At 33.0% G+C, this 27,379-nt stretch overlaps 1 protein-coding gene across 1 annotated transcript; it reads left to right on the forward strand.

Moving 5' to 3' along the window:
• Nucleotides 1-6,029: 6,029 nt before the first annotated feature.
• LOC130805751 (uncharacterized) lies at nt 6,030-9,177 on the forward strand. Its single transcript, XM_057670536.1, has 3 exons — nt 6,030-6,305; nt 6,402-6,786; nt 8,471-9,177. The coding sequence occupies exons 1-3, from the start codon at nt 6,030-6,032 to the stop codon at nt 9,175-9,177; spliced, it is 1,368 nt and encodes a 455-aa protein (XP_057526519.1).
• The last annotated feature ends 18,202 nt before the right edge of the window (nt 9,178-27,379 follow it).

The raw sequence follows: 27,379 nt of genomic DNA on the forward strand, positions 1-27,379 counted from the left end.
TCTGCTCTTGGTATTAGCTTGTTCTTCCTTTGCTTTGGAAATCTCTCTTTCCTTAAATGAACCCATACCCAATCACCAACCCGGAATGCCTTTCTTACTGTGAAGCTTTTGTTAGCCTTTTGTTGATATTTTGCAGTTGCCTTTTCAATATTCTCCTGTGTTTGTTTGTGGATCTTCATCATGGTTTCAGCTTGTTGTTTAGCATCCCCATGTACCCTGTCATGTAAAGGCAAATCAATTAGTGATACAGGCAACAAGGGGTTTATTTCATAGACACATTCAAATGATGATATTTTTGTAGCCCAGCTAGGACTTTTATTGTAGGCAAACTCTGCATGACAAAGCTTGAGGTCCAAATCCTTTAGATTCTTCTTTACTAGAGTTATAAGGATTGACCCCAAGGTTTTATTAGTCACCTCAGTTTGCCCATCAGTCTGTGGGTGATGAGATGTACTATATAAGAGCTTGGTGTCAATTATTGCTCTTATACTTTTGGTCTGTAATGTTTCTTTACTTTTTGTACATTTTTATGTTTCTTTTCATTATAAAGTTAAGTTATCTGATCTTTGTTATTTACGTTTGCTATGTTCTTTTTACGAAAATTAAAGAATTCATAAATCATTAAGAGCAACAATTTACAATATAATCAATACTCAGTTGAAGGAAATTAAGACCCGCATTCGTCTAAACCGGACTATTTAAGTGATATGCAAAGAGATCATTTCAATTTGATTTTTGATGATAAATATCATCAATCTGCGACTTGTACAACTATCCACCACACATACATGTGGGACCTTAGCCGATCTAAAATTAAGCATGTGAGATTTAATTTAGTTTTTTATTCTTAACACTGCATGTATAGAAAATAGACATAGCGATGACAATTAAATTCGAATCCGATCCGATTCGAAAAATTTAACTAATTTGAATTCGAGAAAAAAAAATATAACTCTGAATTTGATTATATCGTCTGAGTTCGATTCAGATTCGGACTGGAGTTGAACCTCACTAAAATCCAATACTCCAACCTGACTCTGATTCGACCGACACCGACTCCGATCTACATTAGGCTCTGAATTCAAATTTAACCCACTTTTTATTCTAAAAAAAAAACAAAATTTGAACTTCAAATTTATCTTGGAATTGTACAAGTATCCACCACACAAGGTGGGTCATGTAGTTTGGCGATGAGCTGGCATTGGCAATAATTGTAGTGAGGGCTATATAAAGAGTGGTATGGTGCTTAAATTTACAAACAAAAACACAAACACAAACACAAAACACAAAACATAAATACGAAGCCTAATTAATTAATCAGCGAAAATGATGAAGAGTGTTGGTTTGGTGTTGATGATCACTTTTATGGTGATGTTGGCAACAACAACATTCGCAAGTCCGAATTTTATGATTGAAGAAAACACCGCAGCAAATAACAAACTTGTAATTCCCTTATCTGAGATAATGCTCGCTGAGGGATACGCTAAACAGCTTGGACAATGCCGTAAGTGTGGTGAGAAATGTGGGCCACTCTACTGGTGTTGCCCTGGTTGTAGTTGTGGCCTTCAGATTATTATCGGAGAATTCCGTTGTTCTTAAACTTTTACTCCAACCTTACGTACGTAATACGTACTATGTGTCTATTCATTGGTACAATTAGTGCGTTTCATCAGTTGGCTGCTGTACGTGTTTCTTATGAATAAAACTATGTGATGGGTATTATTTATGCATGCTATGTAGTTTCTTACTTATTGCTGTTTTACTCTCACAGTGGTTGATTAATTTTGTCTTGCAATCTAACTTTGAATCATAATTCTAATTAGTCTAAAATAAATGATAATTGAAATGAAAAATAAGATTTATAGAAAAACGTACCAAATGGACAAAATTTTAAGAAAAATAGACAAAATTTTAAGAAAAATGGATAAAATGGACAACAATTTAAGCAAATAAAAACGTACATTTAATAAGAGGAGCAAAAGGTTTAAGATGATCATCAAGTTGAAAACAAGAAGATCATATTGATTGTTAGATATTATAAAGGAGGTGTAACACCCCTGAATTTCCAATCCCTTAAACGAAACTAAAATCGTAAAGGACGGGGAAAAATTCGGGTGTTACCTAAAAGAAAAAAAAGAAAAGGAAAAAAATATACACATATACGTTAAAGATTAACTTAAAGGGATGAGTAGAAATTTCGGCAGCATCTCTGCTAAAATTCAAACATGTGGTAGATCTATTAACACAATAAAAACATTAAAATAGTCTAAGGCATCGTTGCCTTTAAAATCTCACACTACAGCGAAATGATTCATCGCCGACTTTTCAAATCAACATGCCAAGCATGGATCGTGGTTCCAGTGTTAACACTTGCGTTTTAAAATGACTTAACTCACTAGAACCATGCAAAGTTATAAACTACGCAGCGGAAATACAAATATACAAAGGAGGACACAACACCTCGTAACAAAACGTATACAAACCAAAGTTTACAAAAGATAATTAAGAGCTACAAGGTCAAAAGATGATGGTATGACACAGGTTAAGCTGCGCACTCATTACTCTCCCCTAATGCAATGCAATGCAATGCAAACAAAGCTCCAATATCTACTATGCCTGTCTATGATCCTCCTGCTACTCGACATCAAACCAAGGCCAATGTGTTATAGCAACACAATCGTAGAAAGTCATCAAACAATCAAACATAAACACAAACACGTACACGTCAGTAACTAACATCAAATATAATAAGGCCAACCTACTAGATAACATCATGTTATACAACAACATAAGATGATTTCATAAGACACAAGCATAATAAATAGTAACTGTTTATCGTCCACCTATACTTCTTTATCTTCTTCTAATTTATTGTTTTTATTATACCTGGCATTAAATATTTTACTCTTAATGAGGGATGGTTGAAATTTGATTGCATGACTTCTTATCATGTTGGTTTTGATAACATGTCAAGAAATCAACTCAGCCAAAAGCTTAAATTGATAATTAAGGCCCCCAAAATATGTTATATACTCGAACAAATTATATATATATATATATATATATATATATATATATATATATATATATATATATATATATATATATATATATGTATGTATCATGGCTTTTACCAAAAGAATTATAATTAAGCTTATTAAAATGGAAACATGGAATACAAACAAAATTAAATTCCTAATGAAATATGAAATTTAGTAAAAATCACCATAAAGATGATCTATATATGATGTATGATCCACAGCCTTTTTCCTATACGGTCTTTAATTAAGGAGGCCCCTATTATAATGTATGGTCATTGTCAAATATGCTACAACAAAATTAACTTTTTGCGTTATAGAATTTATTGACATTTTATTTGACCTTTAATGACATACGCAATTGTTACTAATTAGTTTATTCTGGCATTTATGATAAATGTCACTAGATCTTATGTCACGAAAAGTTTTAGTATGATTTTTTATTATACTACCAAAAAGGTATAATAAATATTACTAAATTTTCTATATATACCATTACAAATTTAAAGCTATGACATTTAAATTATATCCCGCTAAAAATATATATGTATTTTTTTATTACGTATTATATATGATCGAGAGTGTATATATATATTAGTTGGTGATTATTGATGATAATCGGTGATTATATATATATTTGCAATTTTGTTTATTACATTGTATATTAGCATTGGAATATTTATAAAATGAATATATATATATATATATATATATATATATATATATATATATATATATATATATATATATATATATATATATATATATATATATATATATATATATATATATATATATATATATATATAAGCTGCAGTTTTTGTGGAATTGCAGCATATAGTGTATTTTTTGATTTTAAAAAACACACTATATGCTGCGGTTTTGAGAGAACAATTTTTATAATTTTTACAATTTTTCATATTGCATACTTAAATATATTAAATTTTAAAATTTACTTTGAAAAACGTGCAAAAAGTAAAGTGGACAAAAAAAATACTAAGGGAATATTAAATTAGTGCATTGGGAAACGTGTAAAAAGAAAATAGGACATTAACTCTGAATTGGAGACAATGTGTTGTAGTGAATTTAGACTCACGCACTCACTAATTCACCAATTAAATAATATTTCCTCCTATTCATTATATTGTCCCGTTTGCTTTTCTAACATTATTTATCTATATCACTCTTAATTTAAAATTTATTCTAAATCTATTAGTTAAAATATAGTCAAGTGGGATCTTGTTTGATTCATTTTGATGTAAAAATTGATTAATTGATCACTTTAAAGTCAAAATTGATTAATTTTAGGTTAAACTTGAAATTTTTTGTTTTAATTGATCTATTTAAGATTTATTTTAAGTCGAAACTGATCACTTTATTATCAAAATTAATTTTCAGGTTAAAATTAAAATTTTTATTTTTTGATTTTAGGTTTTTGGCAAAACTGGCTTTTGGGTTTGCCCAATAGTAGTACCGCCTAAATATGAGGCGGTCATTACATGGTAGGTGAAGGGAAATGTTTGGAACAAAAAAGGTGCTTAAGAGGTGGATTATAAGATAAGTTATCATTATTCATCAACACCCATATTTATATTATGTTAATCACTTTTAATCCTGTCATGGTAACATTTTTTTAATTGATTTATTTAAATTAATAATGCCATATTACCTTAGTACTCTTTGACCTTTCGTGTTGACCTTGACTTTCAGTCAATGGACTTTTTCTGAATTCCCCAACCTCCTTAATTGGCCCATGAGCTAGTAACCAACAAATACCCTAACTTCCCTCTGGTAAGTAACTTCCCAATGACTTAACTCCCTTCTGATAACTACCCCTCATTCCTCACTATCATGCTTTCCCATCTTTTATGCTGGTAACTGTCCACCACTACCCAGGATAACCTACCTTCTCCCAGAAAATAACTTCCTCTCCACCATTATAAATAGAGACAGCCAACATCAAAGGAAGGATCATCTGATAACAGCCCTTCCAAAGTCCTCACGACCCTCTAGCCTACCAAAAATATTAGCAACTTTCGCCCCCATACTCCTATTCCTGCATTCTCCATCTCGTTTTTTATTCATTAATCTCCGATTTACGTTCTAACTTGATCGTCGGAGGGGTTTTCCGGGAGATCACCCCCCGGACAAGGCTAACGTGTTGTGTTGCAGGAACTCAAGTCACTTCCTTCCGCGAATTGCCGTTCCCGACGACACTCCCGCTTCTAGTATTTCAAGTGTCTTGCACTTCATCGTTTCATCATCGAAACAGTTTGACGCCGTCTGTGGGGAAGGAATAAAAGTCATGGCTCCCAAGAGAAATCCAACACAAACCGCAACCGTGCATAGCACAGACACAGACACTTCAGCGGGTCACGGTAACAATCAAGCCGTGACTCGCCGTGATCTGGACATGTTAGCACGAAACCTCACAGCCGCTTTCTCCGAACAACTCCGCGCCGTCATAAATAATAATCCTGCTCAACAACGAGTATTGGAAGACATGACGGACCGAATAAAAAATATGCAAGAACGAATCGAACCCCATAACGAGATACCGAAATCCCATGATTCTCAGGATGGGAACTCAGGGATGTCACGTTCTAGCAGAAGAAATAAGAAGAGACGGGAGAGATCAAGGACCCATGCAAGCTTCAACAGAAGTGACTCCTAAGATGGTGAATCTAAAACCGCCTCTCGAGATGCCCGTACTTACCTGGAAAGCAAGAAGCAGAGGGCGTTCGAAAGTGTTCAATCATTGGTGGACAAAAGGAGGGAAGAAAGGAAGAAAGCGCAACTCTCGGGATCTAGCCATCCCACCAGCCCCGTCATGATGTCGCGAAATGAGACTGGCGAGGGTAATCTTCCCGAAGACCCCATGCCAACAAGCTCCCCGCTGGCTCCGGAAGTGCTAATACTCCCAATCCGGCGAAAATAAAGATCCCAAATATGACGGCCTTCGATGGAACATCCTGCCCGGAGGAACACTTGATGGCATACAAAAATTTGATGTTGTTGTACACCACCAACCCAGCATTGTGGTGCAAATTCTTCCTAACTACTCACATAGGAGTAGCCTTGACGTGGTACAACTCTCTTCCAGGGAGAAATATCCACACTTTTGCCCAATTAGAGAGCAAATTCCTGGGTCACTTTGTGGCATATAAAAGGCAGGAGAAATCAAACTTCCATTTGCTCAGCATAACGCAACTGGAAGGGGAATCCATATCATCGTATCTGAGGAAATTCCATGAGGCAGTGCTGAAGGTAACGGATTTGGAAGAATCAGTCGCCTTAAACGCCCTGATCAACGGAATGAAGGCTCAAAGGCTGAAGTTCCAGTTGGTCGAGAGTCAAGTGAAGACATACGCAGAGGCCATGAAACAGTGTCAAAGCTACGTCACGGCCTCTAAGATATGCCAGGCACATGAACCCAAAAGGCAAAAGTCAGAGAAGAAGGATCCAATATTCTCCCATCACTCTTCAAGGAACAAAGAGGAACATTCATCAAGAAGAGACAGAAACTACATGTTGCGTCATCCGGAACCCCCATCAGACATGGGACCTCCACGATCCAAACATGTATATGTCACGGAAGGGGAAGCCAGGACACGAAAATTGCTCGACGGAAGTAACGACCCGATGTTCAACTGCAACAGAAAAGACATATTTTTTGCCATCCTGGACGAGTTGCCAACTCCACCTCCTACTGCCACCCCCTCTGATTGTCGCAACTACAATTTGTGGTGTAATTACACTAGTGGAAAAAACCTCATTTGCTGCGATTTTTGGCTATTATTTGCTGCGGTTTTGGCCCCAAGCAATAGTGATAGCAGCAAATGGCCTATTTTAAATGCTGCGGTTTTTAACCGCAGAAAAAAGGCATTATTTGCTGCGGTCAACCCATAACCGCAGCAAATAAAGAGGAGTATTTGCTGCGGTCAGTCTCAAAACCGCAGGAAATAGAAATTTTTTTTTTGGCTGGGTCAATATGCTCTCCACGGGCCGCGTAGATTTGGGCGGGGCGCGGATGTTGGTCTGTTTGCTTCAAATTTTCTTTTTTTTTTTTGTTTTTTTCGTTTAATAGTATTAAATAATCCAATAATGTACAATGTAATAAACAATGATTAATCCAATGATAAAGATTGATAATTAAATTACATGATTATAATCTTACATGATGTCGTTTACAAGAACAATTACCCATTGAACCATTTATACCACATACATCAGTAATCATTCACATTCAAATATACAACTACATATATACATAAGTAAATTATTCACATTCAATCTACCCTAAAAATCCTAATTAATTAAAATTATTCACATTCAAATATTCAAGTACATACATAAGTAAATTATTCAAATTCAAATATAAAATACATACCTTGGTAATGAGATATGATAATTTTGATTCTACAATAAGATTAGTATAAAAAAAGACTAAATCCTTACTAAAACGCAATGACTTGAAAAAGAACAAGACTAGCCCTAATTTCGTGGCTTTTGAAGGAAAAGCAACAATGGTGGGTTGAAGAACTTAAACAAAGATGGAGAAGGAAATTCGTGCAACGGGTGGTTATTGAAGCAACAAATTTCAACAACACAGGAACTTGAAGAACTTAAACAAAGTCGTGGGGTTTGGATGATGATGAACGAAATGAAGAGAAAACACAGTAGAGTCGTATGATTTGAAAAACTTGAAGAACTTGAAGAGATTTTTCGTGGGTTTTTGAAGAAATTTTCTGAAATTGAAGAGCTTGAAGAAGAAGACAATCGCCGTCGTGGGTTTTTGAAGAAAGTTATTTTAGGGTTTGAAGCAATAGAACGTCAAAACGCGTTTTTTATATTTTTTGAACCAACTATTTGCTACGGGCTTTATAAAAAACCGCAGCAAATAATAGTTTTTTTTAAAAAAAATATTTTTGCTGGGTCAGGTTGCACTCCACGAGCCGCGGAGATCTACGCGTTCCGCGGAGTAGGGTCTGTCTGCCTTTAAAGTTTTTCTTCACTTTTTTTTAAATACTTATTTGCTGCGGTCATTCAATAACCGCAACAAATAACTACTTATTTAATGAAAAAAAAATAAATAAATAAGTAAGCATAATTTGTTGCGGTTTTAAGAAGCCCGCAGCAAATAAGTGCTTATTAAACAGGAATTTTTTTTTTAATACTTATTTGCTGCTGGCCTAACAAAACCGCAGCAAATAATGCTTATTTATTTATGTTTTAATTTTTTTGTGTTTAATATGCACTTATTTGCTGCGGGCATAACAAAACCGCAGCAAATAAGCATTATTTGCTGTGGACATCAGGAAAACCGCAGCAATTGTAATATATATTTTTTTTCTTTTTTTTTTTGCTATTTAATGCTGCGTCTAAGGAAAACGCAGCAAATGACACGCAGCAAATGGGGTTTTTTCCACTAGTGTTACCACAAAGAACATGGCCATGCCTTGGCCCAATTCGCGAACTCAAGCGTATCCTACATCAGCTAGCCGACGAGGGGAAGCTGTCAAAGTTCATCAATCGAAAAGACTATGACATGAGAGGCGACGCGGAAAGAAGGCCTTGGAACCAGAATAGAGACGAGGGTAGGCGCGAAAGCTCCAACACACAAGGAACCATCAATATGATTTTTGGCGGCTACACCGAGGAACATCCTACAATCTGCGCCGCGAAAGACAGTGTCCATACTCTGTTCAAAGGACCTCCAAAAACCACCTCAAGTGGGCCGATCATGAGATTTGATGCCACTACTTCCCAACCGTTGCAACAACCACACACTAATCCTTTAGTGGTTACCATCAAGATTGGGCAAATGATGGTGAGGCGAGTATTGGTGGATACCGGAAGCACGACTGATCTTATAACAATGGAATGCCTCAGGCAATTGAAGTTTGAAGAAAATCACTTACATCCCCTCGATAAACCCTTGATTGGGTTCGGAGGAAATCAAGTCATATCTCTGGGAACAATCGTACTCCCTGTACGTGTGGGGGAGAAAGACAGGAGCAAAACAATGCCTATACGATTCACGGTGGTGGACCTGACATTCCCTTATAATGCCATCATGGGACTCCCACTCATCAACAAAATCAAAGCCGCAATCTTCCCTCATCAACTTTTATTGTAATTTGAACAAGATGACGTACAAGTAGGTATTCTTAAGGGAGACCAAGTAATGGCCCGCCAATGCCTCATCAACACCCTGAAACGAGGAACTTCCGTCATCCCCTCCAAAAGAGGAAGGGGAGAAAAGTCTCCATCCGTCATGAGTGTACATGGACAATAGCTCTCATTCATCAGTCTCAATTTCAACTAAAAGCAGCATTAGTCGAATTAGACAATAGCTCTCATTCATCAGTTACAATCGTTTGTCCGTCACAATTTCAATTTCAATATAACAGAAGTTTCAACAATTTATTCATCATCTGACGTCAAGTTCCAATGTTTCCAATTATTCAGTGTTATATTCTACTTTCTCATAATTATCTAGTCTTCAAAATGTAGAGTTGTCGGACGTACTGGACATCCGTCTACACAGCCTTAAATTATCAAGTATTGATTACATATATATTTTTTACATAATCTTACTAAATCAGGAAATCACCCCAATTACTCCCAATTATATTGAAATCACTACTAAGTATAGACATCACTACAAGTATTATATTGCAAATGCCAGCTCATCTATGCCCTATCTAATAAGATAGGACCATGCGTGGTGGATAGTTGTACACTTAGTTGTGTTCCTAAATGAAATGGTCTCATGGTGAGAAATATCCGATCTCTATTGGGCTGACCTATGTACATTTAATGTGTTAAGATGATCAATTACCATTTTAGAGTGATCAATTACAAAAATGAGCTAAATATATGAGCTCGTCTCATCATGAGACGATCTCCACTACAAAAGAATAAAAAAAATTGCGACAATACATTTCGTGTCCCTTTGATAGCTAAATGGTCAAAAAGTGGGTCGAGCGACGAGCTGGCGACGGGAACCAGGGTGGTCGCCTTTTCGTTTGTCGCTAAATTAAAAGTGGACGCCATACCCTCGCCAAATTTTCAGATATCACGGGGCGAACACCTGGCGACGAAAAGTCTCCTCGCCAAAAGCAGTCTGACATGGTGACTAAAATTCACCTCGCCAATTCTCTCGCCAGCTTAGGCGACTAACTGGCGACCACTTGCCCCGTCGCCTGTTGGCCGACAACCAGCTCCTAGCCAATTCGTCGCCAAACTTGGGCGACCATCCATTCGTGGCCATGTATATATATAATCCACGCTGAACAATGCTCAATTTCTATACGTAGTTTATTTTTTTTTTACTAAATGTCAGATTTCATTTGGAATTTAAATCTGTTTATAATCCACGCTGTTTCCTTTTTAATACTTGGGTTAATTTTAATTCTTGGTACAAACCATGATATACTTTGTACATATATTATTCATACGATACATTTCTTCTCCGCAACTTGGTTTTTTATATGCTTATTTTTCAACATCATTATGATGATATGATTTTGTTAAATGCCATGATATACTTTGTACGTATATTAAATTTTTGATTCCCAAAATTTGTTTTCATCTGTTATAACTCGCGCTCGGACTTTGTGCAAATTTAAATAATGGGAGTTAATAAATTTCGCCACTCTTTTATATTTTATCGCCACCCCCACTTCCATATGAAATTACGAATTTGCCCTTGATTTTTAAAAAATTACAATTTTGCCACTCCCTATAAATTTCTTATTTATAATAATAATAATAATAATAATAATAATAATAATAATAATAATAATAATAATAGTAATAATAATAGTAATAATAATAATATCAATAACAACAATAATAATAATAATTAACTTTTTTATATTCTTCAAAAAGATTATAAAAAAAATTAATAATAATAACAGTAATAATAATTATAATAATAATAATAACAACAATAATAAAATTTAAAAATAATAATAATTATTCAAAAAGAGAAAAAAAAAATTTGAATCGCCCAGAACCGGGCGATTGGACCCCGGTTCAATCGCCAAAAAAGTGGCGATTGAACCGAGGTTTAATTGCCCCGTTCTGGGCGATTCACTTTTTTTCTTTTTGGAAATTTTATATTAATAATAATAATAATAATAATAATAATAATAATAATAATAATAATTATTATTATTATTATTATTATTATTATTATTATTATTATTATTATAATATTAATAACAACAACAATAATATTATTAACTTTTTTATATTCTTTTAAATAATAATAATAATAATAATAATAATAATAATAATAATAATAATAATAATAATAATAATAATAATAATAAACCAATCCAAAACTTTAAAATTACCGTTTCATTCTCTTGATCTTCCATTTTTCTTTTTTTTCTTTTTGCTTTGATTTTTCACCACTGATTGTTGAAGATTGGATTATGTTGATATATATTATTATTGTGATTGTTATTATTATTATTATTATTAAATTTTTATTTTTGTTTTAATTATTATATTTATTTAATTGTATTATTATTGTTGTTATTAATATTTTTAGTGGGTGATAACCCTGTGTCGTAGCCAGACCGTAGCCCCTCTCCATTTCATTTTTGAAATTTTGCTGCATTTAAAAAAAAACTACGTAAGTGTCTACAGCTAATAATATACTAATATGATTAATAATATATTAATAATACGCTGATACGACTAACAATGCACAAATACGACTAATTATATACTAATACAATTAATAATATACTAATATTACACTTGTACGAGTAATAATATACTAATACGATTAATATACTAATACGAATAATAATGTATTAGTACCACACTGATACGACTACAAATTCCCGTAGCCAGCTCGTCGCCCCTCTTTTCCAACGTCTCTTTTTACAAAACAGTGTTGGGTGACGGCCATTTCTATAGCCAGCTCGTCGCCCAGATTAAACATTTTTTTAAAAACATGTCATTATTTTAAATTTCTAATGGTATATATAGTAGATTTAATGACATTAATTAGATCATTTAGCAGCAAAATAAAAAATCATACTAAAACTTTTCGCAATATAGGATCTAGTGACATTTTTTATAAATGCCACTGTAGACTATAGTAATAATTGCATACGTCACTAAAGGTCAATAAAGTGTCACTAAGTTACATTATTATAGAACTGAAAATAAAAGCAAAACAATTATTACACTAAAAATATAAATCATGAACACTTTTTATTAATTTAGACATTGCTATCACTTATTTGCATTAAAAAAATCTTATTTGAATTTGTATTTTGCATTGTGTGAAATTTTACTTTTTTGATATTATAAATATAATTTTTATTAATCTATATTTTATGTATAGTTTGAACTATAATATATTTTACCCCGAATCTCTAAAAAATCAGGGTGGCCCGACTTATTTAGGTGCATGATCTTCCAAATCGATGTCGTCAAGCTCCCTCGTATATGTCTTGTGTAGTAGCCATACAAAAATAATATATATATATATATATATATATATATAGTGTTAGTGATAATGTTACCAATCTCAAAGGTGTTACATACAGTATAAAAAGTGCTACATACCAATGTAAGTTACTAATATCAAAGTTGTTGTATATAAGTAATATACCAATCAATTTGAACGGTTACAAAATTTTTGTATTACTAATGTGAAAAGTGTTACATGGCGTTAATTGTTACTTGAAAACAAATAGTTGTGAACGGATAACGAGTTGGAATGATCATTTTTGTGAAAAATGATGCATACACTTTATAAGTTATTACAGTGTTTCCTTGTATAACATTCCGTCATTTTATGACGTCGTTATTTATTATTATAATAAAATCTGGAGATTTTATGATTAAATTAATTATTTTGAATTAGTTTTAATAGATCACTTTCATATACGAATGTAAATGTTAACATAATAATAATAATAACAATAATATTAATAATAATAATAATAATAATAATAATAATAATAATAATAATAACAACAATAATAATAATAAAAATAATAATAATAAAAATTTTAATAATAATAATAATAATAATAGCAACAAGTCATGACTACTGTGTACACCTCCACTATACTGTATATGGCATTGCAGGAATGAGGCAACTTGGAATCATTTTGTACGATCTCCTCAATGTATTGTTGACCTGATTAAAGCGGAGGTATCTCAAGATGTCAAGTGCTGAATATCAATCTTTTGAAGTAGAATTTATCCATCGTGCTGGTTACTCTTGTAGGCCTGCGTACTATACCTGTTTGTTGTTTTGAATTTGTGCTCAACTGGCAGATGTATTTGCAATCAACACCTGCTGATTTATTGTATAGGCTTTGTGCTTGTTATATAGCTTTTGTATAGCTTCGGACATTAGCTGACAACCTCTGTCGGCTCGTTTTAGGCCTCGCTCTCCTCGTATGCACATGAAGAGTGGGACGGGGAAACCTTTCTTAGAAGGTGGGCCTCGTTTCCATACTGATGCAAATAAGGTAAGCTGAGTTCTTCTGCCTTGATGTATTTTGTTCTTTACTGGTGAATGAAAAACTTTTTATTTGCCAAAAAAAAATTTAAAAATAAAAATAAAAATAAAAATAATTATAATAAATAAATAAATAAATAAATAAATAAATTGCGATTATTAAAATAAAGAGGATAAATTAAAATAAATTGCACTTGCCTTCTCCTACCAGCACATGCTAGTAGCACCACCACCATAAGGGTTGTGCCGCCTCTGTGCACGCCCCAACCGTGCAAACCACTACCACAAGTCTCTTGCCTTCACTCCCCTTCTCTAACTCTATAATTGTGAGCCATTTATTCCTTGATTTCTAAGTATTTCTTTGTTAAATTGATGCTTACTTGATTATTGAGTTTACTACTTTGAGTATTTGATATGAGTATTGGTTAAAAATGTTATCTTTAGACATGATATGATTTGGGCTTGATTTAGAGATGAAATTACTAATGGTGTGTGTGAAATGCTACATTTGGTAGTGAGATGGTTGATTGGAAAACCTTATAAGTACTTGCTTCGACCGGATTTTCGAAAGAATTATCCCATAAGGATAATTGTGACGTTTGTTCATTACAAGAAAAGTTGTTTTTTAGCAACACAAAATGTCGTTGCTAAAAACCTGATTTCGTTGCTAATATTAATTTTTGCAACGAATTCCGTTGTTGCGGCTACAGCCGTAGCTAAAGCTTTTAGCAACGACTATGGTGGTTGCAAAAGGTATCTGTTTTTTGCAACGAGTTCTATTGTTGCAAAAGACCTATCGTTGCAATTCCTTCCAACGTTTTTAGCAACAAAAAAAGTCGTTGCCAAATTTTCTGCATTTTTAGCTACAACTTTTGTCGTTGTTAAATATCTGTTTTTCACAAAAATTCTAGTTGTTGCAATACATGATAGTCAATCTTTTGCAACAACTTAACTGTAGGGAAAACAATTAAGTAAAATTTGTTATTACTGGTTTTAGCAACAGCTATTACCGTTGCAAAAAACATACACATTTTTCGCGACGCCTTTGTTATCTTCTGAAACAACCTACAATCTATATATAAATTAGACAATTAAATTAATAAATAATTTATAACCAACTAAACTAACATCACCGTTTATCATTATATATTAATTTGTATCCCAAAATGTCACACCTCCCAAATATTATCGTCTGTCAAAAATAAACGTAATTCATATACATGTAACGGATAGGCAATTTTTTGAAATAATTCTCCTATCGTATACAAGTTTTCATGTAAAATTTACAAGTGAAAGACACTTTGAAAAAGTCCAAAAATTTGCAAGTGCACATATAGCTACTTCATAACCCAAAACATCGCGCATCCAAAATGCTTATAGTTATCACCAACTTTGTCATTGACTACAAAAAATTTCAAATGAAAATATGTTTACCTACACCAAATAATTTTGTTAGTAATTGAGAATCAAATGAACCCCAATATTGAGTACTTTATAGGGAAAGCATTTAGCATGATATTCACAATCAAACCATCACTACAGTTTTTGTTGAGACATAATAAGCAAAGCATTTAGCATGATATTCACTAACAAAAGCATTACGTGTATAGGGAAAACATTTAGAACTTAGCATCAAATTCACAATCAAACCATCACAATTCCAACTCAAGCATAGCATGAAGCATATGCCAAAGACCAGATCCCATGACAACAAAATCCAACACAAGCCGATAATACTTCTAATTGGACTAAAATGCCAACCAACTAATGGCATTGTAACTAAAACCACAACACAAGCCGCCAATACTCTTAATTGGACTAAAATCCCAACCAGCTAATGCCATTGTAACTAAACTACAACACAAGCCGTCAATACTCCTAATTGGATGCAAAAGAAAGGCCAAGTAAATATTGATTATGACATATGTTGTGCAAGATAGGCATTCAAGATCCAGTCTTATTCTGGTGATGGGATCTTGATTATGACATATTTTACATTGTTTGAATCAACAATGGCTTCAGTTCACTGTTTTGATTGTGGTATAGGAGTAGCTGCTTATAGCTGGTGACGGGTTCTGTAATGTACTCCCTTGGACGTTGATCCTCTTACCCTTCTATCTCTGTTTTAGCCAAATCTCACCCTTTCAACATGAGTTATTGGGTCTTTTGGCCTTGCAATGTCTTTAATAGTTAGAAGGTCTTTTAAGGTTTTCATTATGCCAAAAGGAGTATATTCCATTTCTATTTTGAAATATCCTTGTGATTTTACTCCATTTCTATTTTGTGAAGTTTCTCTCTATCTCTCTCCTCCTTTTGATCTTGTCGCACCAATTTTCTTTCTCAAAATATAGTAAGAAAAAAAGCCAAGTGGAGCAAACTCTCAAATAATCTTTAAAGCTTGTTTTTTTGTTTTGTTGAAAGCTTACGGATGTTGTGCATATCAATCCTGCATGGGTAAATAATATAAATATAAACTCTACAATGTTCACTGGTATTAAGAAGTACGATTGGTTCTTGTTCGCGAGTGTTCAGATGTGTGCAAGCAGTGGCGGACACACTCCCAAGCCCCCATCTTGAATTATAAGTTATCATATATGTTTTAAGAAAAACTGTCAAAAATGTCCTGAAAATCCCAAGTCCAACACTGTGTGCCAGCAGAAGAAAAATTTGATCTACTTGAAGTAGTCTTTAGTGCAAATTTAATGTTGCGTATAACACGTTGTTATGAAGAATACGACAAACATTGCAATATTATGCAACGCTGTCCCCTCACACCATAGTAAATACTAAGGGATAAAAAAGGGAAGCCCGGTGCACAAAGTATCATTGCTGTAACTTGGAAGGTCCAATTTATGAACCATTATTTACTAACAAAAAATGAACGATTGCCAGATAATCATCTAGCTACTTGCTCCTATTCTAATCAATTGTCATATTTGGTGTCGATTCTCTATTTTAATTCTCAATATCTCTAATTTCGCTTTTTTGAAATTATAAAAAGTTAATATTATTAATTTTTACATTGAGATGAATCAAACATGCCTCTTAATTATATTTTTACTTATAGATTGAGAATAAAATACAAACTAAGAGTGAAAGATAAACATTGCAAAACCAAATGAGATATTTATCAGAATAGGAGGGTGTATTGTTTTTCTGGTGACGTGTGTATAAACCTATGCTGCAAACTTATTACTTTTACGCTGTATAGGTCTAGCAATTTGACAATGAAAGCCTTGGAGTCTGCAGTGCTGAAGGAGTTTAGTCGCCTGACACATGTGCCCATTTGGAAATCTGAATGGCCTGAAAGTATTAAAGGCAGAGACGAACTCAAAATTTACAAGATATATCCTCTTGGCTTGACGCAGAGGCAAGCTCTATATACCTTTAAATTTGACGGAGATAGTGATTTTAAAAGTCATATAGAGAAAAATCCGTGCTCAAAGTTTGAGGTCATGTTTGTGTGACTGTATATTCATTTACGGTCTGCAACTTCTCGAGTGTGAACTTCAGAAAATGCTGCAGCTGCATTTATCGGCTCACTAGGAAGTCGGGGTAGTTTGTAATATTAGGCAACCTGTAGCCTGAAGGAGAGAGTAGTTGTAGGAAAAATTTAGATGGTAAAATAGTGAATGGATTTATTTGGAGAGGAAGATGAGTGAATATGTAGAATGAATATTGTTCTTCATTGCACAAAAAATTGATTACATCAATGGGTATTTATAGTGCAAGTTTACTAAAATATCTTAGATATTTTTATTTTTTTAATTACTTTTCTAGGATCTTCCATTATATTATCTTAGATATTTTTATTTTTTAATTCTTTAGTTTAGATATTTTTATATTTAATTGAAATCCTAGATTTTTCTACATTATTTTAACACTCCCCCTAATCTGAAAAATCTTGAATTCTAAGTTGTCTTCTAAACTCGATAAATTTATCAATTGATATGGGTTTTGTGAAAATGTCTGCGAGCTGCTCCCCCGTCTTGCAGAATTGTAGTTCGTTCTGTTTCTTGTCTACTAACTCACGAATGTAGTGATGTCGTATCTCGATGTGTTTTAATCTACTATGAAACACTGGATTCTTCATCATTGCTATTGTTGACATGTTGTCGCAGAACATTGTTGTTGGTGTCTCTTGCTTATGTTGTAGATCGATTAATATCCTTCTCAGCCAGACTGCTTCACGTGCTGCACTTGTTGCTGCAATGTACTCTGCTTCTGCTGATGATAAAGCTACTGTCGCCTTTTTTTTTTGATGACCATGAGACCACCTTGTTTCCAAGCTGAAATACGTACCCGCTTGTACTTTTTCTATCATCCACGCTTCCAGCCCAGTCGCTATCGGTGTATCCTGTGAGCTTGAAATCTTTTTCAGTTTCGTACATGATCCCATAGCTTTTTGTTCCCTTAATGTATCTGAGAATCCTCTTTGCTGCTGTTAGATGATCCTTGCTCGGTTCACTCATGAACCTGGATACGATGCTGACAGCGTTGACTATATCTGGTCTTGTATGTGTGAGATAAATAAGAGAGCCGACCAAGCTTCGATACATTGCTCCGTCGACTTTTGGTTTGCCATCGTACTTTGATAACTTCTCGTTGATTGCCATTGGTGTAGCCAGCGGTTTACATTCACCCATGTTGAATTTCTTGAGAAGGTCTTCTGCATATTTCTCTTGTGATAGAAATATTCTTCCTGGGCTTTGTTTGATTTGTATGCCAAGGAAGTATTTCATTGTACCAAGGTCTGTCATCTCGTACTCCTTCATCATAGCCTTTTTAAATTCTTCGATCATCGTTGGGTGTGTGCCTGTATAGATTAGATCATCCACGTACAAGCATAAAATGAGAAAGTTGTTACCTTGTGTCTTGATGTATAGTGAAGGTTCACTCGGACTCTTGATGAAACCATGCTGGAGAAGATAATTGTCGATGTTGCTGTTCCACGCTTGGGGTGCTTGTTTGAGTCCGTACAGAGCTTTTCGAAGGCGGTATACTTTGTCTTCTTGGCCTTTGATGACGTATCCCTGCGGTTGCTCGACGTACACTTCTTCTTCAAGTTCTCCATTTAGAAATGCTGATTTGACATCTAGTTGAAAGACTGGTAGCTGATGCTGTGCTGCTAATGCCAAGACTGTTCTGATTGTCTCCATGCGGACAACTGGTGCATATGTTTCGTTGAAGTCGATTCCTGGTTGTTGCGCATATCCCTTTGCTACGAGCCTTGCTTTGTACTTGTTGATGGAGCCATCATCATTATGTTTCACCTTGTAGACCCACTTGAGTCCGATGAGTTCCTTGTCTTGTGGTTTGTCTACAAGTTTCCATGTGTGATTCTTCTCGATCATTTTCATTTCTTCGTTCATAGCCTCAATCCAGGTTTCTTCTTGTGCTGCTTCTTGAAATGTTTGTGGCTCACTAGAGAAGAGAGCCATCATTTCTTGGTCACAATGGTAATCTTGTAACCATGATGGCGGTTGCCGATCTCGTGTTGATCTTCGGGCTTCTTGAGGTGGAGGAGTTGAACGTGATGTTTGGCTTCTTGAGCTTGGGAATGATCTTGTACTTTCAGGTGTACTTGGACTCGGAGATGATGGGTTTGTTGGTTGGTCTGCTCCGTCTTCTTCACTTGGATCTCTTAGGAGAGTATCTCCTTCGCGAGCTTCAGTTTCTTTTTCTTTCCACGTCCATTCGGCTTCTTCGTCGAAAATTACGTCTCTAGAGATGATTAATTGTTTAGATTCAGGCTTGTAAAGGCGATATCCTTTTGTTTCGTGACTGTATCCAATGAATATGCATTTTTCTCCCTTCTCGTCGAGCTTTTCCCGATTCTCCTTTGGGATGTGGGCATAAGCTACGCATCCGAACACTTTGAGGTGTTCTACTCTTGACTTTCTCTTGTGCCAGGTTTCATATGGCGTTAAATCCCTAACTGCTTTTGTGGGAGATCTATTGAGGATATATACTGCCGTGTGAACAGCTTCGGCCCAGTATCCTTTGGGTAGATGTTTACCCTGCATCATGCTGCGGGCCATCTCTGCTATAGTGCGGTTTTTCCTTTCCGCGACACCATTTTGTTGTGGTGTACGCCTTGCTGTAAGTTCTCTTTTAATCCCATGCTTCTTACAGAAGTTGTTGAATTCGTTGCTTGTAAATTCTCCGCCACGATCTGTTCTAAGAATCTTAAGAGAATGCCCACTTTGATTTTCTGTGAGGGCTTTGAATTCCATGAAGTGGGAAAAAGCTTATGGTTTTTTCTCCAGGAAATATACCCACATCATGCGGGAGTAGTCATCTACGAACAGAAGAAAATATCTTTTTCCGCCAAGAGACGGATTCTTGGTAGGACCCTAGATATCTGCATGAACAAGCTCTAGATGAGCCTTGGCCCTCCAAGGTGCGGTAGGAAATGGCAATCTGTGCATCCTTCCATATATACAGCCTTCACAAATTTTTCTTTCATTTTTTATTGATGGTAGTCCAATTACCATTTCTTTTTGTTTTAATAGTTTTAGACTGTTAAAATTTAGATGCCCGAATCTCAAATGCCATACGGTGGATTCATCATTTATTGAGCTTAAAGCCAATTTTTCTTCAAATGGCAATTTTAATGGGAATATTTTGTTAGGAGCCATTTCAACAGTTGTTATTATCTGACCCTTATTTTTATCATAGATTTGACATTTGTTATTCTCAAATTTAACCATATATCCTTTTTTAATTAATTGGCCTACGCTTAATAAATTTTGTGCAAGTCCGGGAACATAAAAAACTTTATGAATTAATTTTGATGATCCATTTTTTGTTTTAACGGCAATTGTTCCTTTTCCGGCGACATCTTCTTTTTTACCGTCGCCAAGTGTGATGTGTGTTTTAACATTTTCGTCAAGAGTGACAAAATAATTTTTATTGCCGGTCATGTGGTTTGAACAACCACTATCAATATACCATATGTCACTTACTTTTTCTTGTGCATTTAATCCAGTGTAAAATATTTGCTCTCCAGAATTATTATTTTCGGAATAGTTTGCTTCTTTTTGTCGATACCAACAATCTTTTTCGAGGTGAGAGTGTTTTTTACACCTCTTACATTTGTACCGACAATCATTAGTATTGTGGTTAGTTTTCTTACATAATTTACAATAAAGGTCAGTTTGATTATTTAATCGAGTCCTTTGATTTTTAAAATTTCCTCTCCCCTTGCTACAATGACTATTTTTATTTTCACCATTAGAAAATTTTAATTTAGCTTGAAATGCTTGTTCTAGTGGTTCTTCGTTAAATCTTTTTAATCTATCTTCATGTGCAAGTAGTGATCCCATTAATTCGGGCATACTTAATTGAGATAAATTTTTCTTGTTAACTCCTTCTATTGTTGTGGCAATAATGTTATATTTTTGTGAAAGACTCCTTAATATTTTTCGAATCACATTTTCATCTTCTATTTTACCACCATTTGATCTTATTTGATAAACTATATTAGTGACTCGGTCAAAAAATGAATGTATTGTTTCATTTTCTGCCATTAATAGATTATCAAATTCTCTCCATAGTGATTGGAGTTTAAAAAGAATTACCTCTTCGGAACCTCTGTATTTTGTCTCCAGGATCCTCCAAGCCTCCGTAGCTATTTTTGCAGACATGATCGTTGTAAGTATTGCCTCGTCGACTCCACGATATAATAGAGATAGGGCATAGTTATCCCTTATCCTATTTTGTTTATATTGTTTTATTTTTGTTTCATCCCAAGATGACTCTTTAGTGTCATCTTTGGGTGGTTGCTCGTAACCTTCTTGTACTAATTCTCATAAATCTTGGGAGATAAATATTGACCTCATTTGCATAGCCCATTGTTCATATTTTTCTCCCTTAAATGTGGGAACCCAATTAACTTGGGGGTAATTAGTGGTTGAGGTCATTTTTTATTTTGTGGTTAGAGGTTTATTTTATTGTGGAGCATGTTGGTTTAGGTTTAATTCACCATATCCAAAATGCTTTCTTGGGATCGGATGTTTGTTTGGTTTAATTCATCGATTCGTTCTTGTTTGTTGTTATTCTTTCCATGCCTTGATGCTTTTGAGTAGACTACGATATACTTTGTACATGTATTATTCATGATACATTTCTTCACATGCTTATTTTTCAACATCATTATTTATGAAATACATTTCTATTACAACTTGAGCTGACCTTGTGTATATTAAAATAATATGCACCAACCTTAACGACATATTTAATATCCAATTAAATTGGTCAATCTTTCTCATTTCGATTTAATTTTTTCAACAAATAATTAATTTCCTTTTTATGAAATACATACTATTCTTGCACAATATTAAGGTGACCTCTATTGTGATTCAAAGTTACCCCTCTTTCTAAACAAATTCACCTTCTATTATATACAAAAGTTAACCTCTCGTAATCATATGAAAATTGATTCTTATCCAACTTTTGTTCAATTTATTTTTATAAATCTCATTTTTCATTACAATTATCAATTATCTTTAAATATATAATCAATTGTGATTTAAAGTTCAGCTATTCTTGTGAGAGACGGTCTCTCAAAGAGACGACCTTAAAACAAGAAGCCCACAATCTAATTTTCTCTTTAATTTGTATTAATTAGACTATTTAGCCCTTATATCTAATATGTCTCTCGGAGAGACCGTCTCTCACAACAATTTTCATTAAACTTTCTTTTACAATTGATGCAACAAAATGTTTTCACATTGTCAATTACTAAGGCATAATATGAATGCCTCAACCTAGAAGTTTATAAAAGCAAATTGTAAAGATGATATTGACGCACACTTCAAGTCAAGTGTTGGCTATAACTAGCACAACACACTAAATAGGCACACTTTAACACCTTTAAATTTACTAATAATCTATCGATAAAAGTTTAACATCAGTGAAATACTAGATAGATTCCCGTGCCAAGCACGGTTTATACATTATTTAAATAAAACTTACTAATTTTATATGTGTTATTAAGTTATCATATGACTCTTAAGTATATATTGAAACTATAAATTAATTTGTTTAATTTAAAAACTGTAAAAGCTTTGCTATTAGATTGAGATACATATTACTAATATACTACTATATAAAGAACAATCATAAAATTATGCACTAAATAATACGGAGTAGATTAAAAGTACTTACATAAAATAATAGAAAATTTCAACACATAAAAAATAATATAAAAAATAATTTAAATGTTCAATGTCTTTGTAAAACTTTAAAATAAGTTTTCAGCTTAAAGAACATATTTTTACTATAATAATTAACATATAACTTAATTACTTTACATATTATAAACTTCTCAAATTTAGGTCATAAAATTATCACTTGAAATTTATTTCACCGATATCTTATCCTACTTATTTACTTAAATAATCAATGTGTAATCTACTTGATTTGTGCAGTTTTTTTTAATATAGCCATGTAAGTAATATATAGGATTATCTATGTAAAATTATTTCAAAGTTATTTTCTTTTGCTTAACTATCTGACAATTATCCGTTGTATTTAAAGATACTACATATCTTAAAAGCTTTTGTAACTAATCAATTAAACAAATCCAATCAGAAAGATATTACATGATATGCTAAAAATATTTTCCTAATAAGAACATGAGAAGAGTGGAAAAATTTTCATGGTAAAGTCGACATTTGTCCTAATCGTTTCTTCATTAGTATATTGTATAGACTATATATTTCCAATTTAATAAGTTATACCAAATTTTCGCTTCTATTCAATAAGAAAGTCTCTTTTATTTTTTGGACATTGTTCACGATTGAATTTTAATTTGTACTTTCAATTTATTTATAAATTAAAATAGAACCAAGTGAAATTTTGTTTGATTCTTCTCAATGCATGGATTATTAATAACAAAAATTACCATGAATAATACAAGCTTTCGTTAATTTTCCTACAATAATACAAACTTTTGATTAATCATGAATAACACCAACTTAGGGGGCCTGTTTTTTGCTAAAATAATACCAACTTTAGTTTATTAGCTAATTTATCGGTTTTTTTTTGTCATATAACCCGCAATATTTTGATTTTTAACATGCTAAAGATATTTTAGGGAAACACCCCCTAAATTAGTATTATTCATGGTTAATCAAAAGTCGGTATAATTGTAAGGAAATAAGCAAAATATTGCATTATTTCTAATAATTTTTTCTTATTAATATTCAATTTTACAATATTTTTGTTATGTATGATAAGATATATCAATCATTGAATAAATAAATGTATTTAAATAGTGTGCAAAAAGTAATCGAGGCATTTCTCTTGAATAAGATGCAGGAGTAATATATTAATTTACATATCAAATGATATCACGTTACTTATTTCACATTCGTAGAAACAAATGATATCATATATAATACTTCTGTTTATATATATAAATTAATTTAGAAAGCACAAGTTTGATTTACAATAAGTGAACATATTAGCAAACAAATGATATCATATATAATACTTTTAAAATTTCTTAATTTATAACATAGTATCCTTTTTTTTGTATATATAGTAACCAAACAAAATCAAACAAAAATCCTTCTCATCCTTCTCATTTTAAAATCCTTCTTATTTGATCCTACATCTATATATATATATATATATATATATATATATATATATATATATATATATATATATATATATATATACACTTCATATGAAATTATCTAATTTATAGGTCTATTTGAAAAAACTACTTTATGTGTTTTTTTTTGAAAAAAATTACCTAATGTGATATATTTCTCTGCAAATGATTACCACTTAACGGAAAACGTTAATTGATTATTAAGTTTGAGGGTTTGACCAATTTGAGGGGTAAAGTTTTCTATGCGGCAGTACGTATCTCATTGGTCCTCGCATTTTAAAATAAGTACTTGTTTCGACCGGATTTTCGAAAGAGTTATCACATAAGGATAATCGTGACGTCCGTTTTTTGAAAAAAATCATTATGATGGGTAAAAACGACGTTAAATATATTTTCAGTTTACGTATCGGAAAATAAGCGAATAAGTACTTGTTTCAACCGGATTTTCAAAAGAGTTATCCCATAAGAATAATTGTGACGTCCGTTTTTTGAAAAAAATATCATGATAATGGGACAAACTTACAAAAATCAAGATGATGATAAGAAATGTGTGTTTAAATGTTTGATTAGTTTATCAAGCAACCATATCATGCATTCCGAATCATATCTGAAATTCGTAAAAATAAACTACAGAATTTAAGCAGTAATCAGCTATCCACCGCACAAGTCCTATCTCATTAGATACGGCCAAGGGAGTATTTGGGGAGTATTTGGGGACCCTAAACCACGATCCAAAATAAAAATCTGAGTGTATGGACGCAATACAACATAATTACTTTTAGTGTGATATATTTAGTGATATTTAATTTAAATGTGGCTATTTTAAACTTTTAATGGTGTATATAGTAGATTTTATGATATTTATTAGAGCATTTAGCAGCATAATAAAAAATCATACTAAAGCTTTTCGCAACATAAGATCTAGTGACATTTTTTATAAAGGCCAGAGTAGACTATAGTAATAATTGCATATGTCACTAAAGGTCAAATAAAGTGTCACTAAATCACATTATTGTAGAATTGAATATAAAAACAAAAAATTATTATACTAAAAATATAAATCATCAACACTTAATTTACTCATTGATAGAATAGTTTATGTTAGTGAAAAGTGTGCCTAAGTTAAGTTACCTCAAGGGAGTTACCAATCCCAAAGATAGACTATGATCACACTTACTTAAGGATAGACAAGCTCTATAAGGTCATGTGTTAGGTAGTCTGTTAATGCCTTGATTGAGTTGATACTACGCGTGTTTTACAAGAGTTTATGTTTTGAGAACAGGAGTGTGGAAACTTGTATTCTATCCAAGAACACATGGTTTGGGTTGAAAAGGACGAAATGAGATTAAGAAGTATAGGTGGACGATAAACAGTTACTATTTATGCTTGTGTCTTATGGAATCATCTTATGTTGTTGTATAACATGATGTTATCTAGTAGGTTGGCCTTATTATATTTGATGTTAGTTACTGACGTGTACGTGTTTGTGTTTATGTTTGATTGTTTGATGACTTTTTATGATTGCTTGCTATAACACATTGGCCTTGGTTTGATGTCGAGTAGCAGGAGGATCATAGACGGGCATAGCAGGTATTGGAGCTTCGTTTGCATTGCATTGCATTGGGGGAGAGTAATGAGTGTGCAGCATAACCTGTGTCATACCATCATCTTTTCACCTTGTAGCTCTTAATTATCTTTTGTAAACTTTGGTTTGTATACGTTTTGTTACGAGGTATTGTGCCCTCCTTTGTATATATGTATTTCCGTTGCGTAGTTTATAACTTTGCATGGTTCTAGTGAGTTAAGTCATTTTAAAACACAAGTGTTAACACTGGAACCACGATCCATGCTTGGCATGTTGATTTGAAAATTTGGCGATGAATCATTCCGACGTGGTGTGAGATTTTAAAGGCAACGATGCCTTAGACTATTATTGTGTTAATTGATCTACCACATGTTCGATTTTTAGCAGAGATGCTGCCGAAATTCCCGCTCATCTCTGTAAGTTAATCTTTAACGTATATGTGTATATTCTTTTCCTTTTCTTTTTTTCTTTTAGGTAACACCCAAATTTTTCCCCCGTCCTTTATGATTTTAGTTTCGTTTATGGGATTGAAAATTCAAGGGTGTTACACCTCCTTTATAATATCTAACGATCAATATGATCTTCTTGCTTTCAACTTGATGATCATCTTAAACCTTTTGCTCCTCTTATTAAATGTACGTTTTTATTTGCTTAAATTGTTGTCCATTTTATCCATTTTTCTTAAAATTTTGTCCATTTTTCTTAAAATTTTGTCCATTTGGTACGTTTTTCTGTAAATCTTATTTTTCATTTCAATTATCATTTATTTTAGACTAATTAGAATTATGATTCAAAGTTAGATTGCAAGACAAAATTAATCAACCACTGTGAGAGTAAAACAGCAATAAGTAAGAAACTACATAGCATGCATAAATAATACCCATCACATAGTGGCCCTTTTTTCGAGCGGGATATTGGGTTGATGATGATAATGATAGTTAGCTAATTTAATTACTATGACGCATTGCATGTAACAATTTAAGTTGGGCTGAAGAGTATTTTATATTTTTTGGTCATGAATTCTTGTATGAGACGGTCTCACCATGAGACATGCCTCATACTTGGGTTAAATAATCTAATAATAAAAACTTTTAGCTTATGACTATTTGTTTTAATTAAGGTCGTCTTACCGTGAGATGGTCTCATACAAGACGGAATGTTTTGTTTGTGATGGTAATTAATATTTGGCTAATTGGCTAATCTAGAAAAATCTAGGATTTTAATTAAATATAAAAATATCTAAACTAAAGAATTAAAAAATAAAAATATCTAAGATAATATAATGGAAGATCCTAGAAAAGTAATTAAAAAATTAAAAATATCTAAGATATTTTAGTAAACTTGCACTATAAATACCCATTGATGTAATCAATTTTTTGTGCAATGAAGAACAATATTCATTCTACATATTCACTCATCTTCCTCTTCAAATAAATTCATTCACTATTTTACCATCTAAATTTTTCCTACATTTGGTATCAAGAGCTAATTAAAACCAAGACCTCCAAACAACCTAAACCAAAATACTCCACAATAAAATAAACCTCTAACCACAAAATAAAAAATGACCTTAACCACTAATTACCCCCAAGTTAATTGGGTTCCCACATTTAAGGGAGAAAAAT

The sequence above is a fragment of the Amaranthus tricolor genome, chromosome 2, assembly GCF_026212465.1.
Source record: "Amaranthus tricolor cultivar Red isolate AtriRed21 chromosome 2, ASM2621246v1, whole genome shotgun sequence".
In the NCBI taxonomy this organism is placed as follows: domain Eukaryota; kingdom Viridiplantae; phylum Streptophyta; class Magnoliopsida; order Caryophyllales; family Amaranthaceae; genus Amaranthus; species Amaranthus tricolor.